This window comes from Octodon degus, unplaced genomic scaffold (genome assembly GCF_000260255.1).
Source record: "Octodon degus isolate 3935 unplaced genomic scaffold, OctDeg1.0 scaffold00023, whole genome shotgun sequence".
NCBI classification, from domain to species: domain Eukaryota; kingdom Metazoa; phylum Chordata; class Mammalia; order Rodentia; family Octodontidae; genus Octodon; species Octodon degus.
Genome location: NW_004524599.1, coordinates 15,418,094 through 15,434,955, shown reverse-complemented (window position 1 = coordinate 15,434,955; position 16,862 = coordinate 15,418,094). Strand labels below are relative to the sequence as shown.

Genomic DNA, 16,862 nt, shown 5'->3' with positions numbered 1-16,862 from the left:
TCCCTAAGCTGGCCTTGGGGAGCCCTAGCCTCCCCAGGCTCTGGGGCAGGGAGATGGATGTTTTCCTCTGTAAGGACAAGTGCTGGCTGGGCCATCGGGATCGGACCCCAGGTACAGCATCAGCTGTGGGTGGCCATGGCTCCTTTCTCAGGCCTTCTCCACTTCTCTATGGAAGCACCTGGGTGGACCGACGGGGCTCCTAATGTTTCCATAATCCTGACATACTCAGAAGTTGAAAATGAAGAAGCCTCTCACCCGAGTGCTCCCTAAAATTCCCTAACACCCGCAAATCTGTCAGCACCAACCGGAGAACATATGGATATCCTTCCTCAGTCAGATTTTACCACTGAAGTATGGCTACCTTTACTTACTAGGACCCCAATTGCCCTTTTTTCTCTATGCTTCTGATATATCTGCCTACGTTAACTTTCCCATAACCCATAAAAGTAATTGCTACCTGTGAGTATAACTTTTTCTGAGCCTCCTCTTCTTCTTTCCATTTGTTTCCTTCCCCCTGAGCGGGAACCCCACACCCTTACTTTATCTGTAACGGTCTCAATGGGTAATGTGCTATTTTGACCCCTTTTGAAATAAAATGTTTAAATGGAGGAAAGTGTTGTGCTTCTTAAGTTTGTTTGGGCAAAACAAATACTGTAGGTTGGTAATTGCTGGATTTCTTTCTTTTTTTAAAAAAATGTATTTGGTTGTTACAGGGTCTCACTACACAGCTCAGACTCGTGGTGATCCTCCTGTTTTCAGCCTCTCCAGTGCTGGGATTACAGGCATGCGTCACCACACCCAGACTCTGTAGCCAGCTCAGCCTGCCCCGGGGGCAGATCTGGCACAGCCTGTGGTGCCAGGGATGGAACCACTGTCCCTGCACTTGCCTAAGCTTGCCTAAGCAGGCACTTTATTCTGCTGAGCTATCTTGCTGGCCCCAACTGCTGGATTCCCCCCACACGGGCGCATATGTCTCTACACATATAATATTAAAGGGGCTTTTGAAATCACTACAGTATTAAGAAGCAAAATTAAATCATTCACTTAACAAATCTGCTCTGAGCCCCTACTGGACTAGGCAGTGATATGCACCCCAGTAATTTTAAGAAATGCTTTTACAATTGTAATAAATGTGATAAACAGGCAATGTAATAAAGAGAGGACAGTGAGAAGTCCTCCTGGATATGAAGCATGGCTCTGTGCCAGCAGTCAGGTGTTTCGGGCCCAGTGACACATGGCACTGGGATTGAGCCAGGCCACTGGTGGCTTTGGTGGGTTCTGGGGTCCACCTGCAGGATGCAGGCAGTGGCCTGGATTTCAGCAAAGCACTGCCTCTGTGCGTGCCCAGCCCACTTCCCCTCCCTGAGCCTCCTAGGGTCTCCATAGGGGACTTGGGGGAGGGGAGGACAAGGAATATGAAAAACTTAGCACAGCCCGGCTAGGGAAGATGCTCTCTGCTAGGCGGGCTGCGCTGCTGGCTCTGCTGCGTGGGAGGCTGAGGCAGCAGACGTGCACCAGCCTGGAGCTGGACCTCAAGCCTGGGTACCAGAGCAAGGCTTCGTCTCAAAAACCCAAAATGACCAAATCAGCCACATGTGCTGGCCCCGCACTTGCAATCCCAGGACTGGGAAGCTGAAGCAGGAGCACTGCAAGTTCTGGCAGAACCTGGGCAACTAAGCAACTGGGACCCTGTCGCAAAATCTGAATGAAGGGCTGAGATGCAGCTCAGTGCAAGGTCCTGGGTTCACTGTCAAGTGCTACGAACACAAGCGAAAACATGATCTAATGGTGTTTGTAAATAGGATATCATGTCCGCATCTTGTACAGCAATTAACCACTAGGGAGAATGTATGCAATGTGTTAATTATTGAAATTGTCCTACTGATTTGGTTTGAAACTGTCTCATTGCTGTTTGTTTCTCAATAAAATTATGGGGAAAAGAATCTTACAAGGTAAAATATTTAAGTGCTGTGTATATAGTTCAGCGGCATAGTGGCTATCTGGTAAGGACAGGTTCTGAATTAGATTCCTAGGACCAATAAAAAAAAAAAAAAGCGAAAACAGAACCACTAACCCAACAGCCCCTCCTCCACTGTGAAACTAGCCCTGGAAGAAGCCCTCAGGAAATGTCACAGCCAAATATTATTCTGGCTAAAGCACTTCTGATGATGTTTAAGAATTAGGGTATTAGTAGAATTTTTTTTTTTTTAACATGGGCATCTCTCTAACCTAAGGCCACTTGAATGTTTTATAATGACATTTCTCTTGAAAATTTTAAAAAACCACAGTTCCTTTTCGCTCTCTAGGTTCCCCTGTGGGTTTCTGCCACAGCATCCTGGATGCTGGCTCTCCCCAGCCAGGTGGCCCCTGTGACAATCCGGGCCTCGTCCCCGTCCTCTGGTTCATCTGTGTCTGAGGAGCCCACGCCTCTATTCCTCAGCACGCCTTGGTGCAGCCCCGCCTTCCGCTCATTTCCTCGCGGTTTCCCCGCAGCTTATTATCTGCTGACTGCTAACCATAGCGCTGATTGCCACTGCCTTTCTTCTCAAGTCAGAGTGAAGTCCCAGCGGGAGAGGGCGCAGCTGGTCACGCACCGTCGCCCTCATGCTCTGCAGCAAAGTCCGTACCATGCTGGGCTCTCACGCTTCGGGGTGTGTTGGCACCTGGGGGTGCTTGTGGGCCCATGCACCCTCCGACAGCAGCTGGCAGCATGTGCCACCCTTGGGAGCTTGTGCAGATGCAACTCCTCAGCCCTGGCCTGGGGACCACACCTTCGGTCCACAGACCTCTGCAAACCAGCTATTAAAGACCGTCTCTGTGGCCAGGTGTTTTGGCAACTCTTCTAGACTCCAGGGTTTCCCCATCTAAAAATGAGAATAATCCCACCAGTCTGCCTGCCTAGCTGGCAGAGCTACCTGCCTCACTGAGGAGCACTATGGTGAACACACTGTCCCACAGAGGAGGCTCAAAGCCTGTCCTGGGGAAGTGAGTCTGGGCGACACCACAGTGCGTATGTCTCCCTCAGAGGAGGCATGCGATCCAGTCAGAAGTGGGGCTTCCTCCCTGCCAGGGTGTCCTGGAACCACCATGCGGCAAGCCAGCTGTCCCCCAGCACAGGCAGCATGGAGGGCGTGCACCCAGCTAGCCCTGGGTGTGGGTGACGGGGTGAGGCTCGGCGGGGCCTGCATCCGGAGGAGCTGCCTGGCAAAGGTTTCTTCCAGAAGCAGACGACAGCACTTGGGCAGCCTTTTTCTCTCGTCATTCCTCAGCACCGAGTCCCACCCTGGGAAACCATGTTTCTCGGTCCCATCTTCAACATCCTGGTCTTCCATTTGAATCTTCTGGATAACTCAGACCTGGACCTCTGAGTGCTGGGCCGGGCTGTGCCACATGCCAGGGCTCCTCACTGAGGGAGTTCCGTCCCCTGGACACACCGGGCACAGGCTACAGGAAGGGGCTGCTTTCCCTGCTGTACGTGGTGCAAGCAGCCACCCTAAGCAGCTCGCTCTTCCATCCTCACATCACCCGCCTTTTGTCTTCCCCCATGCTGGCAGAACTCCTGCAGGACCTGCCTTTGTCTGGCATTTGGATCTTGACTTTTCCCTCCATTCATTTATTCCTCTGCGCCTGGAGGAGTTCCACATTTCTTTTGGAGAAAGGATTGCTCCACAGGACTTCCTTGTAGACTAGTGTGGAAGCTCTTGTCTCTCAGGAATGACAAAGGCCTTTCTGGCAAGTGCCTGAGCTGAGCATTTTTTGCTGGTGCTAAGACATGGAGGATCTTAGCTTCGGGTAGCTGCGCCCACCACAGGAATCCCAGCTCTCTCTCTCCTGCGCTCACCTGGGGACCAAGTGCTCCTGCTGGGCTGTGGAGCAGCCCAAGTCCCCTTGTCCAGCAAGCACGCCCCGCTCTCCTTGGGGGCCCGCATGTTCTTCCACAGTTCTTCTTCCTAAAGCTCAGGTATGGACAGGCCTCTGGTCCCCAGGCCCACTAGTCCCCAGGCCTCTGGCCCCCAGGCCCGCTGGTCCCCAGGCCCGCTGGTCCCCAGGCTCGCTGGTCCCCAGGCTCACTGGCCCCCAGGCCCGCTGGCCCCCAGGCCCGCTGGTCCCCAGGCCCGCTGGCCCCCAGGCCCTGAAGGCTGATGCATACAGCTTCAAGTGTCTTTGAGTTCTCCTCAGTGGCTCCTCCACTGGCCCCGATATTGAAGCCCTCCCTTTGCAGGGCTGCCCCTCATCGGCCGCCCTCCGGGCTCTAGTGGCAGGACTAGAGCTCTGGGCCTTCCTAGCTCCGGGCTCACAGAGATGGACCCGGCCCTGTGACCACTTTCTTGCTCACCCTCATGTCCCACATGGGGTCCCCAGGAGACTCACAGGGTCACTTCCAGAGCACTCTGACAATCAGACCTCTATAGATGACCCTGTCGCCCCTTGCAGGCACTGTGGCTTCTCATAAACCAGTGTAAGCCACAGTGGCTGCCCCTGCACCAGCCCTTGCCTCCCATTTCCCACACTGCAGACAGGTCTGCTTAGAGCACAGGGCAGAGCCCACCCCCAGCGCTCAGGCCCTCTGGTCCCTCTCTAGAGCTCTAGGCATAAGGCCTCTGCTCTGCTCCACCTGCATTTCTGCCTCCCCTTCCTTCTTGCGCACTAGGCCCTGGCCACTCTGAGCCTCCTCCTCCTCTCCAGGGTAAGCTGAGCAGGGGTAGCATTTGCTTGCTCTCCCCCCCAGAGCCTCTCTGGCCTTTTCTTTCTGAGCCTTTAGGCCTCAGCATGAGGTCACCTCACCAAAGTGGTCTCTTCTCCCTGGTGCTGGTGACCTTAAAGCACATTAACGGCTGGAGTAGGGGTTTGCAGCCCTTGGGCTCCACCCACCTGTCACTCATCACAGCGTTTCTGGGCAGTCAGATCCTGCTCATGTGTACTTGCAGTCTCTGGGGTCTAGAAAACATCCCTGCACACACTGTCAATAATAGCCAGACTAACTTCTCTTTTGGGTCGCTCTAGTTTCCATGGTCCCTGATGAGCAGAACCCTCAGGCTAGAGTTTCCGGCCTCAGAACACCCTCCCCAGGGATCTGTGAATCTTGCCTGCAAGCCCCGCTCTAGTGAGAACCTGCTGCGTGAATTCTGGTGTTGGCCTTGCGAGGTCTGCATCTCAGCCTCAGTGGTAGCGGGAACTCAGGGCACGACGCGCGCCACGTGAATGTCACAGCTCCTGTGTTCTTCTTGTCTGCCCACCATCCAGGGAGTCAGCTGGCTTCCTTGTGGTGAACAGCGACTTTCTGGTCCTATCGTCCCAGGCGGTATAGCTGGCTGGCTTTGTTCAGGGAACTCGGTTCTCCTTGCGTAAGCAGCCCGGATCAGTTCCTTTTCTGTTACTATAATAAAGCGCCTGTGCTTGGGTAGTGTTGAAGGCAAGAGGCTCATTGATTTCATGCTTTTGGAGGCTCAAAGTCTAAGATTGGCCCCGTGGTTGAGCAGCTGATGGGAAACTCCTGGAGACCGGCCCCACAGTGGGGCGGTCACGTGATGTGATGGGGCCCTGGGCAGGCCGTCAGGTCAGTCTGTGCCCACCCTGCCCTCTCCTGGTGACTGGCTTGCTGTGGGAGACAGGCACCCATCCTTCCCAGGGTGCACCCCGAGAGCCAAACCGCTTCTCACCAGATCCTGCATCCCAAAGGCTCCAGCGCTTTTCAGGCCCTTTCTACGCTGGGTTCTGAGCTTCTAGCACCGGAATGTTTGGGTGCAAAGCACATCCAGAGCTCAGAAGGCCTGAGCATGGTGCCACCCCAGGGAAGGCGCAGCCCTAGTTTCGTAGCCTCTGCCTGCTTCAGTTGTGCGAGCTGCTCTTTGAGCACTCAGTTGGAATCCTCTCCTTGTCCAGACCTGGGAGCCTCTCTTTCTTGCCATGGAGCTTAGTGTTGTATTTTCTTAAGTATTATATTTTATCACGGGGTGTGTGTGTGTGTGTGTGTGTGTGTACGTGCGCGCGCAGGTGCACGTGCAGGGGGTCTCTGTCCGTCCAGGAGGTCCTCCCCAGTTTCTGTATCATTGTCTCCACAGCCTCAATCCCAATAACTCACACCTCAGGGGGCCCCGCCTCGGGCAGCTGCCTGTGCAGCTCCTGCTGACACTTGTGCTCCATGCCTGCTCTTTAGACCTGCTGAGGCCCAAGGGTGCCGTTGGGCACGCCATATGTACTTGCTTGTTAAAGGAGAGTGAGCAGCGTTTAATATGTTGCCACTGACAGCTGGCCCGTGTCCCCAGCAGCCTCTGCAGCCTGCCGACCCCTGCCCCGCTGCAGAAGGCAGGGGGGCGGGCGCCCATCAGTCCGCGCAGCCAGCAGTGCTGTCTTCAGAGGTGGAAGACCTCACCACACACAGAGCTTTCGCTGGCACCGGGGACTGAACCCAGAGCCTTGTGTGCAGTGGGAAGGCACTCACCCCTCAGCCCTGCCGGGCCCACCACCAGGTTTTGAAATTTGCCCTTATGACACAGTCTTCTACACACAGTAAGAGATGATAGAGTACTCGTAGCATGAGTTAACATTTAATTTTTATGAGAACTTATTATAGGTCTGACCTGTGCTAAGCTAAATAACAACATACTTATAAAATATAAAAATTGTGCTCATCACAACCATTAACACACGTGGCATTAGGTGACAGGCGAAAGCGCCTTTCGTATGTTAGTTCATTGATTTCTCCCAATCAGCGTTTGGCCACAGTGATTCACAGCTTCTGAATCTGAGGCCTGAGAAGGTCACAGAACTTGTCAAAGGCCACAGAGTGAAGCAGTGCCACCGATTAGGGCTCTACACTGCACGCCCAGCCTTCAGAACTGCCTGGTACCCTGGGAACAGTGAGGGTCCACATTTACAGAGGGGAGAAGAGGGGACTCAAAGAGGTGCAGAGGAGACTGCTCGAGATGGCACTGCTAGACCAAGCACAGCGAGGTGATCTGGAGTACAGCACCCCGGACGCCACCTACACATAGGTCGGGCACCCTGTCCCTAGCAAAGGCCCCCTCCTGGGCTCTTCAAAAGGGACCACACCTTACTTTTAAATCTGTGCATTTCAAAGACATTTTATGAGGTTGTAATGTGCTTAAATAAATGAACATCTTGCCTCAACTGTCATCAAGCCTCAATATAGTTTGAAAATTTAAGAAAGAAACAAAGGTTAAACAAAAGCCCCCTGCACCTTCCTTTCCTGCCAGCCCTGCAGACCCGGAGCTGCCCTGGGAGGTCCCTTCTTTGCTCCTTAGCTGACCACTGTCCTCCTAGCTGGAACAGGAGAGGAGGGCTGGGGTGAGCGAGTCCTCATCCCAGCCCTCAGGGGACAGCACAGGTGCCCTGTCAAGAGGTGGCCAGGAAGCCGGCCAGTGCCACGGGATAATGGGCTGGGTAGGGATGAAGTACCGACAGGAAGGCCCAACACGCCTTAAGAGTGGCTGACTTCAGGCCCAGGCCCTGGCCAACCACGGCCCTCTGCACAAGACCGATGAGCCAAGAGGATGACCCACCTGCTGTGTGTGGCCAGGCACAGAGCTCAATGAACAAGTGCCCCTCAGTGCCAGTGCAAGCAGGACGCGACAGGCCCCACGAGGGAGGGACGGATGGGCCTCCTTAGAAGAGGGAGGAGGAGAGCAGCGCGGTTGTGCCACACCCACTGCCCTCAGGTCAGCCTCTGCAGGCCCAGCTGGAAGCTGCAGTTGCTTGGGCCCTGCTGGCCCTATCTGCTCTCAGACCCAGCCCTGACCCGGAAGAGCACATGTGCTGCAGCTGTAGCTGGAATCTGCCTCCTGGCAGGTGGCCCTTGCTCCTTGGTTATTGCTGGCTCTCTTCGGGTCTGGGGTCCTCACGACACCCCAAGCAAGAAGCACTGCGGAGACCAAGTGCCCAGTCCTCCCTCTGCCCTCTCTCTGCGGGTGGATCTACCATGGGGCGTGCTGCACTGTGCAGGTGAGGCAGGTGCCTTTGCTCCCAGATCCCCTAAAAGGAAGCTGGGTTCCCAGGATTCTCTGTTGCAGGTAACATTTACAGCAAGGACACAGTGCACTGTGTGCCTGGCACACGGCCTCCCTCAGAGACTAAGAGCAGCAGGATACAACACTCATGCCCAGCGCTATGGTATACGGTCTGTAGAGCGCATGCCCAGTGCCATGGGTCGTATGGTCCGTAGAGCGCATGCCCAGTGCCATGGTATAAGGTCCGTGGGTGGGGGAGGAGGACATCACCCTGAAGGGGCTGGGCGGGAAGAAAAGAAAGGAGCACGGAGCTGCTTATAAAATGGGGGAGACACTCATCCCCTCCTCCCAACATCTATCCACAGGGCAGGATTTTCAGTCTAGGCTGAACGGTATTCCCCTTGTGGAATTTTAAGAACCCAGCTGCCTGGATCTTACCCTGGACCCCCAAAGTTAGCAAGTGAAAAACTTCTTAGGGCTCTGACATTCGCCCTGGTTTCATCTTCAGCAGGAGCTGCGAACCTCGCGGGTTGCGCCGCGCCCGCTGCACCTGCTCAGCGCCCCCACCGTGGTGCAAAGGCCGACACAGCCCACGCCCGTGAGAACGCAGGCGCACAATCCGAAGGCAGGCCGGATCCGGTCCCCGGGCCGACGCGCGTGCGCCCCTCATGCAGAGAAGACGCGAGCTTGGCCGAATCACGCCTCTGGCATTTCCCCATCCTTCAGCCTTGCCTAACCGCCAACCCTCTCTGCCTTGCAGAGCGCACATAGAGCTTCCGGTTAGTGTCCCCTGGGGGCGGGCCGAGCAAGTGGGCATGAAGCCAGACGGACCCGACACTCCTGCAGCCGCGGGGCCCACGGGACTCCTTCCACGCTTTTCCTACTTTGGTGTTATAGTGCAGCCGCACAGACGGTTAACACTGGCCTGCTACAAAGTAGAAAAGAGAACTCCCCACCGGCGACAGCACAGGTGGAAGCAGGAGGGGGACAGCACGCGCTGGATACTCACGACCAGTAGAGCAGCATGAGGAGGAAGGGGCAGATGATGAGGGCCTGCAGCACCTGCCAGTCCCGGCACAGGGCGGCCAGCCCGGGCATGAGGAACTGGCCCACCATGGCCACGAAGCTTGCCACCATTGTGATCATGAACCGTTTCCCGGGCGGGCACAGCTCTATTCCTGGAAGACAGAAGCAAGGAGGAGACATGAGTGCCCTGCCCAGTGGCTCACGGGGTACATTGATGCTTCACACCTGGGTGAACCAAGGGCTGATGGGAAGGGAGCAAGACCATTGCTCAAGGTCACAGAACAAACTCAGAGGTGCTTAATTTGGAAACACTGCAGTCATGGGGACAAGCTTTGTGTGACCCACTGTCCCCCTTCCTCTGCTCTTTGGATGCCACTGAGCTCACTGTCCAGCGAGTTCCCAGCAGGTTTCACTGTTGCCATCGCTTCCTGGTTAGGACCCAGCACTGGGGACCCTCTCACCTCCCAGGGGAGCCAGGGACCTCTGACTCTCCCTCCGCACTGCACTGTCGTCCAGCTCGTGGGCTGGACCCCAGGCTCCTTGTGAGTTCCTGGCAGCCTGCTCCACCATGAGACCAAGTTAGTCTTAATAAGCTGCATCAGAGTGTATCTGAGTAAACATGAGGAAAGCAAACATTAAGAAAGAAGGAAGAAAGGAAGGAAGGAAGAAAAAGACAACATAAGCAGGAAAGAAAGAAAGAAAGAAAGAAAGAAAGAAAGAAAGAAAGAAAGAAAGAAAGAAAGGAAAAAGAGAACATAAGCAGGCTCGGGCCACGCAGTGATGACCCCACTAGGAAGCTCCTTCGCCACACAAGTCTGCTGCCCGCTGTACTGGCTTCTCTCCCAGGCAGGGGCTGAGTCTGATTCATCTCAGCTGCTCCAAAAGGGAAAGCAGGGTGTCTCTTCAACAACCAACCCCGGAACAGAGGGAAGGAGGCCTTGTTCCTTGTCTGTGCAAGAATGCATTTTCCTAATTTAAACTTGAATAAAAGGATGGCCCATAAATTTTAATTTGCAGCATCCAAATGACAACAAACACAGACCTACTACCCAAACGCCTGTAGTAACAGTCCTCAACTGCACAAAAGCCAGCTGGGTTTTCTGTATATTGTTTCTCTATAGAGTATGAAAATTTGCTACTCTTGTACAATATGCAGTATTCCTGAAAGTTCTTCTTGCTTTTATTTTTTAAAGCTCCTCAGGCAAACTCTCTTCTTGCCCTTGTGTCCAGCAGATGCTGCAGGGTGGGCTTGGTAGCTGGTCACAGCACCCTCTGCTAATTGTCCAGATACCATGGCAGAGGTAGGAGGTCAGAGGCAACAGGAAGTGGGCAGGCGAGAGTGGGGCAGATGCAGACAAGTGCAGGATGCCGGCGGCGTGACCGGGCGCTGCACCAGCCGATACCGCGCCCGCTTATCTACAGGAAAAGATAGCAATGCCATCGAAACTCCACGCAGCCACAGTCACCATCAGGGCTGTTGGGGAGCAGGAAGTAAACCTGGCTCCATTGGGTGCAGCTTATAAAGCGCTCTCTGTTTGCTGTTTCATTAAGAAAATGGGGTTAGACAGCCCACTCCTGGCTATTTGCTAGGAGGTAGCTCTTTTCAATACCACCAGCCAGCTCACTTGAGAGCCTACTCCCTAGCAGTGTCCAGGCAGTTTCTGGATCCTTTTCTCAGAAAAGACGAACAGCTGTAGGTTCTAGTTTTCACTGATTAAGCATAAGCAGTAGATCTGCTGCCATGGAAACGGGAAATCTGCTTTAGTCACAGTAGGTTCAGGGCTTGGAGGCTTGGGGCAGGCAAGTGTCAGAGAAGAAAATATAGCACCAGACCACCTATGTCACTTTTAGACAAAGTCAGAAACATCATGTCAAGAAGCATGACAGCTTCATGTCACCTGAGTTTGCTAGTACAACAGATATCACATGTTACTTATAGGGTTTCATTACTTCCTTTAATTTTTGATATAATATCTGTAAGAATATTTAAAATTATAGCAGTCTTCCCTTATTTGTGGTTTTGTTTCCCATCATTTTAGTTACCTGAAGTCAGTCATGATATAAATAAAGTGAATAGAAACTTCCGGAGTAAACGGTCCATAAGTTTTGTGTTGCTTATGGCAGTCGGGCAGTGTGGTGGGACCTTGTGCCCTGCTCTCTGAGGCATGAATTTGCCCAGTGTATCCATGCTGTATATGCTACCCACCCTTGAGTTACTTAGTAGCCATCTTTGTTATCTGGGTGACTTTTGTGGTTTCCTGGTGCTTGTGTTCAAGTAACTTCTGTTTTACTTGGTGATGTTATATAACTCAGAGTTGTGGTGCTGGTGATTTAGGAGTGATACAGAATGTCTCTTAAATTAAAAGGGGAGAATTCTCAATAATGAAAGAAAAAAATACAAGATGTTGAGGCTACTGAGTAGAGGGCAAGAATAAAACACATGCAAGGTTGCTGGATCCACTGAGAACCCTGGAATGGATTACCCATGGACATGGGGTGGGACTAGTACAGTCCTTTTCATCACAAGCCACCCTTAGGATGTCCAGCCCCACATACTAATCTATGCTTATGTAATAGCGTGCAAGGAATCATGAAGCACCTTCTCGGGCCAGGCTTGAGGGTTGTAGATGATCAGGAAGAGTAGTCCCTTGATGGGTGAGTGACTATGCAGAATGACTTATGTCTCTTCTGGATGCACACACATGGCTGTGGCTGGGACCACTGTCAGTGTGACTGCTGTTACGGTTTCCCTGTGATGTGTATCCCAAGCCTCATGTGTTGGGTGCGGGTTCCCAATGCTGCCCTGCTCAGAGCTAATGCTTTTTGGAAAGATGAAAGGGTAGTGAGGGCTCTAACTCCATCCATAGATTAAATCTTGACGAGAGCATAATTGGGTATCAGGAAAACTTAGGAGCTGGGTCCTTGTGCAGGGGTGGGCCATGGAGGTGTATCCCTGGGGACAACATCTTGTCCTTCCTGGTCCTTCCTCTCTGGCTTTTTTAACCATCTTTCTGTTTCCCAACAACCGTGAGGGGAGCAGTTTTGCTGTACTACATTCTTCCGGCAAGACGTTCTTCCTCATTTTGGACCTACAGCCACAGATCCATCCTACCATGGACTGAATCTCTGAACCGAGAGCCAGCATAAGTCTTTTCTTCCTTCTAGTTAATTTCCTCAGGTATTTTGTCACAGTGGCGGAAAGTGGGCTAACACCACATCAATAAGACAATTACCTAGGTGCCGTAGGCTTTCTCTCCAAGTCCTCTCTACCTCTCCCGCAAGGGGTCTGAGTGGCCTCCTAACTTCTCACCACCTGAAGTGGGGAGCATGGCCTGAGTGTCGGAATCACATGGGAATTTGTTGGAAAGGCAGAGGCCAGGCCCGCTCTGTCCTGCAGCACCAGCACCTGCTCCCAGAGCAGCTCACTGTTTCCCTCTCGCAGGAAGTGAGGTTGTCTCCCGGACCCAGCTGAGGGCTGATGAAGAGACGCGCCCTGCTCTCTCCCTGCCAGCACTGCTGGGAGTCCCAGGAGATGTGGTGACATCAGGTAGAGGAAAGCCCAGCAGGCCAGCAAGGATTTATTTTAGCCTTTCTGCTCTGGGACAATGGAGAAACACAGTGACTGAGGTAGGGACGCAGGTGTGCCGATTTTCAGATTTTTTTTTTTTTTCCTTGAGTCACCAGATTTTTTTTTTTCCAAATCAGCTGAATCCAACTATGTTCTGCAGGTGGCTACAATTTTTTTTTTTTAAATAAAGCAATTGTCACGGAACTGCAGGCACTTGAGGCTTGCCATTAATCACATGCTCCCTTTGGAGGGGGAGAAACCAGATTTTCTGAAGTGGGAGAGAAAGAAGCCACCATTGTGTGAAAGGCTTCATCCCTGGCATCCATCAGGAGGGGATCCAATGCTGGCAGATGTTGGTGGCGCCCCCAGCCCCATGCCCTTGCCCCTGCTCCTGGTTCACCCACCCTGAAGGAGGCTCTAGTGACCTGGCTGGGCCCCTGGCTCTGGTTTTGAAACAGGGGGACCCCTTTTGGGGGTCTGGTTATTTTATAGAGCAGGCTTCTGCAGGCATGCAGGCATCTACTGTCATCTTAGGGTACCTGAAAGTCAAATTTAGGTGAACATGTGGTATTGGTACTATTGTGGTCAAGAGCCTGGATTCTGGAGCCAGAGGTCTTGGGTTCAAATCTTGGGACCTTGATTGCATCACCTAGAAGCTCTGTGCTTCAGTTTGCTTAACAGCAAAACGGGGCGTGTGAGCACTGAACAGCGCAGGGCCGGGCCACCGAGGTCCATGTGACAGCTCTCAGAAGGCCTTAGAAACTCAGTGGGCTTCCTGGAGGGGCCAGCTTGAGGAAAAATAATCTCCAATCCAGCGCACATGCCTCATTCTGCATGCATTTTATTTCACGGAGATTCCCTTACACCAGGAGGCCATCCACTACTGAAAAACTGAACCAAGGGGCTGGGATACGGCTTTGTGCTAGAGCCCCTGTCTGGAACATGTGAGGCCCCAGGTTTGAATCCTAGCACTGCCAAGCAAACAAACAAACACAAACAACAAACAAACAGAAAATCCAGACCAAAAAACCAGAACTCGGTGAATTCAAGAAAACCACATCAAAAATCCCCACTGTTAACCTGACTCCCCCGTGTCCCCTGAGCTTTGGCAGCGAGGGTTGATACGATGCTTTGGAGCTAGGCAGGCTTTGAGACCAAGCAGAGGAACTGCCGAAGGTTCTGAGGATGAAGTGGCGCATAATGAAGACGGAAGCTAGACTCCGGGAAGATCTGCTTTGTGGAATTTTCAGATTCTTATAAATTTCCTGGAGGAAAAGGAAGCTGTACTGCTCTGTGCAGTCCCTTGAGGCGACAGAGGAGGAAGCTGGAGGGAGGGGAATGTCCAGGCCTGCTTGTCACCAGCGGGGGCCATGGCTGCCCTTTGGTTGGAGGCCTTGAGGCTCAGGCTGCAGTGTCCATGTGAGCAAGCTTCTGCCCCACCCCCCGGGATTGAATCGAACACTAACCAAGGAGGCTGGGTGCAGTTCCGCGGGAGCAGCCTTGCCTAGCGCACACAACCCCACCAATGCAAAAGCATCGGCCTTTGAAATCCTCCCCATCCTGGCCCTCAAATCCCTGCTACAGAGAAGGTGGATGGGGCAGAGAATTCTCTGGCCAACCAAAAGAAACCCAAAGTTCCAGGGCTGGGTGTTTCTAGGAAGATGTTCGAAGAGTGTGGCTGCGTCCACACTCGGCTGACTGTAAATGTGGGAGACAGTACCAGACCTGCTGGGAGCAGGGGCCGAGCTGGCCTCTCAGGAGACCTGAAAAACAGAGCCAGGGCTCTTCCTCTTCAAAGGGGAAAACACCCACTCTGGGGACGCATGTCCAGCTGCCATTGGGGCCTTTTCCTCTCAGAAAATCTTCCTGTGTGCTGCCCGCCGGCTGCTTTCCTGATGGAAGCTGACGCAGACACAAGGTAGTCCACACCCTACCTGGGACCCCCCAGGGCCTCCCACAAAGCCTGTTGCACAAGTGGCCTCCAGTCTTCTAACAGTAAGTGTGTGTGCCCCTGTGCCCTGTCCTCACTTCTCATCCCAGGACAGGCTGGGGCGGCGGTCTCACTTTCCCAGGCACTTCGAGCTCTCAGTCAAAGCTTGGGAAGATTTTGCAGTATGTGAGATCAAACCTACGGCCTTGGTATAGAGCCACATCACCTGCCCTTCACTTTTTTTTTGAGACAGGATCTCGCTAAGTTGCTGAGTTGCCTCAGCTGGAATCCAACTTGTGGCCCTCCTGCCTCAGCCTCTCAGACATGCCCCCTTCATTAATATTCACAAATGAGACCACACAACAGTTCTGAGAACAGGCAAAGACCCGTTGCCTAAGCCTCGGCCCTTTTATTCATTTTAGGAACATGAAGCCTGGACCGAGAATTCTCTGTCCCATCCACCTTCTCCACAGAAGGGGTTTGAGCGCCAGGATGATGACTCCAAAGCCCTGTCCAGCTCAGAAATCCCTTAGTCCTACACAATGGCCTCAAGAAGATGCTGGAGGCAGGCAACCAGATCTCCAATCTTGCCCATTAAAGTGACAGCTTCAGAGTCAGTTAGCAGGAACCTGTCACGTGGTCTGCTTGAAGAGTCTGAGGGTGTGGAGCCCCAAGGATGGGTCCCCTTGGCTCCACCACCTGCATCCAGCCCTGGGGACCAGGAGGTGGTGTGGCCTCTACACACCGCGCTGGTGCCAGGACACCCTGGGGTGCTGGCTCACCGGATGTGCCGAAGCACAAGGCAGTAATGAGGGACCGAGATGCCAGGCGAGCACTTGAGAGGAACGCAAGGTTCTCAGAGAGCCTAAGCATGTTCCCCACGCCAGAGTTGGATCCTCTTGGTGTGTCAGGAGCACGGAATGCCAAGTCATGAACTTAGAAATTCCTTGTCTGATACAAATCACTTTCTCCTCCCTTTCTTCCTTTCTTCCCTTGCTGAGGATTGAACCTGGGGCTGTGAGTGTACCAAGCAAGTTCTCTACCGCTGTCCTATCCTGAGCTGCTTCTCTTCCTCCTCTTCTTCTTTTATCTCCTCCTATTCCTCCTTCACTACCTGCCAGCCCAAGGGGATGGCTAAAAGCCTGGCAAGAGTGTTTGTTCCCCCCTTAGAGGAAGAGCAAACAAAGCCCAGGAAAACTGTAATCATCTCCTACAGATCCCAGCCCAGCACCTGCCAATGGGGACATGTGACATTTAATGCTCCCAGGTAGAGGGCTGGAGTAACGACCAGGGCAGTGCCAGCCTAGGCAAGCAGTGGCTCCTGTGTGCTGTTGGCCGTGCCCTCGAGCAGGCGGCTTCCTTGTGCTGGCTGGGTCACGTGGCTGTGGTCCGTAATGGCCATTCATGCCCGAGGCCAAAGCTCAGTGTGGTCGTGGGACTCCTGGGACCGCTCAGGTAGGAAGGGTGGAGGTGGGAGACCCAGAAGTGAATCTTCGGCAGCGGCTTCCTTTTGGCTCAGTCACTGCCCTGTGTGTGCCCTTCCCGCACTGCCTAGTCAGTTCCAGTTGTCCCGGAGGAGCCTGGCCGGCGGTGGTGGGAGAGCCGGCCGACATCTTGCATGGAATTTCTAAGTCCACCTCATGGTCCATGTTCACACCCTGAAGTATTCTGACACAGGAGCCATAAAACTCAGTAGGGGCCATAAAGCTCCGCTTCCTTTGGAGATAACAACTTATTTCCACAGCTGTATGTCTTTTCTTTAAAACTAATGTTATGACTCAAAGGAGGAAGAGGGATCTAAGCGCCCCTGATGTTTCGGCTCTGCAATCTCTTCTATTTAAAAACAATGATGTCCCGGGCACATCCTTAGGAATTCAATGAATACACTTTTAAACTCCAGGATTCAGTAAGAGCAGAACAAGGCAAGGTGGGAATGACTTCCAATATGAGAAGGGCCCACAGTCAATAATCCTTGCATTTCGGGTCCCTCGTGCTGAGTGAAGGAGGGGATGAGACCACGTGGTTGTAGGGCAGAGAATGTAGTACAGAGGTCACATCCAGGGCTGCCACCAACCAGTTCCAGAGTGACAGTTTTCCCTCTGCAGCTGCCCTAGTGCCCCCCTTTGTACAGCAAAATCGCACTCCAAGCTGGTCACGCATACACAGCTGTGTTGCCCATCCGAGCACACACGGAGCCCCACAGAACTTTGGATTTAACATCCCCCAGGGCTGTGGCCACACCCAACAGCCCCTAACAACTTCCGGCTTTGCCCCATGACCTCCTGGGCTTACCCACCCCAACACCAGGGCAAGCTGGTTTCTAGGTCTTTCTGGTCAGCATCACCACTACTGTTATTTTATTGGTAGAACT

At 53.2% G+C, this 16,862-nt stretch overlaps 1 protein-coding gene across 1 annotated transcript in view; it reads right to left on the bottom strand.

Moving 5' to 3' along the window:
• Slc22a23 (solute carrier family 22 member 23) overlaps positions 1–16,862 on the bottom strand; it is a 162,269-nt gene that overhangs the window by 30,556 nt on the left and 114,851 nt on the right. Inside the window, exon 6 of the mRNA XM_012514052.2 lies at positions 8,977–9,145. Within this exon, the coding sequence (XP_012369506.1) occupies positions 8,977–9,145 (169 nt within the window). The remainder of the gene's footprint in view (positions 1–8,976; positions 9,146–16,862) is intronic.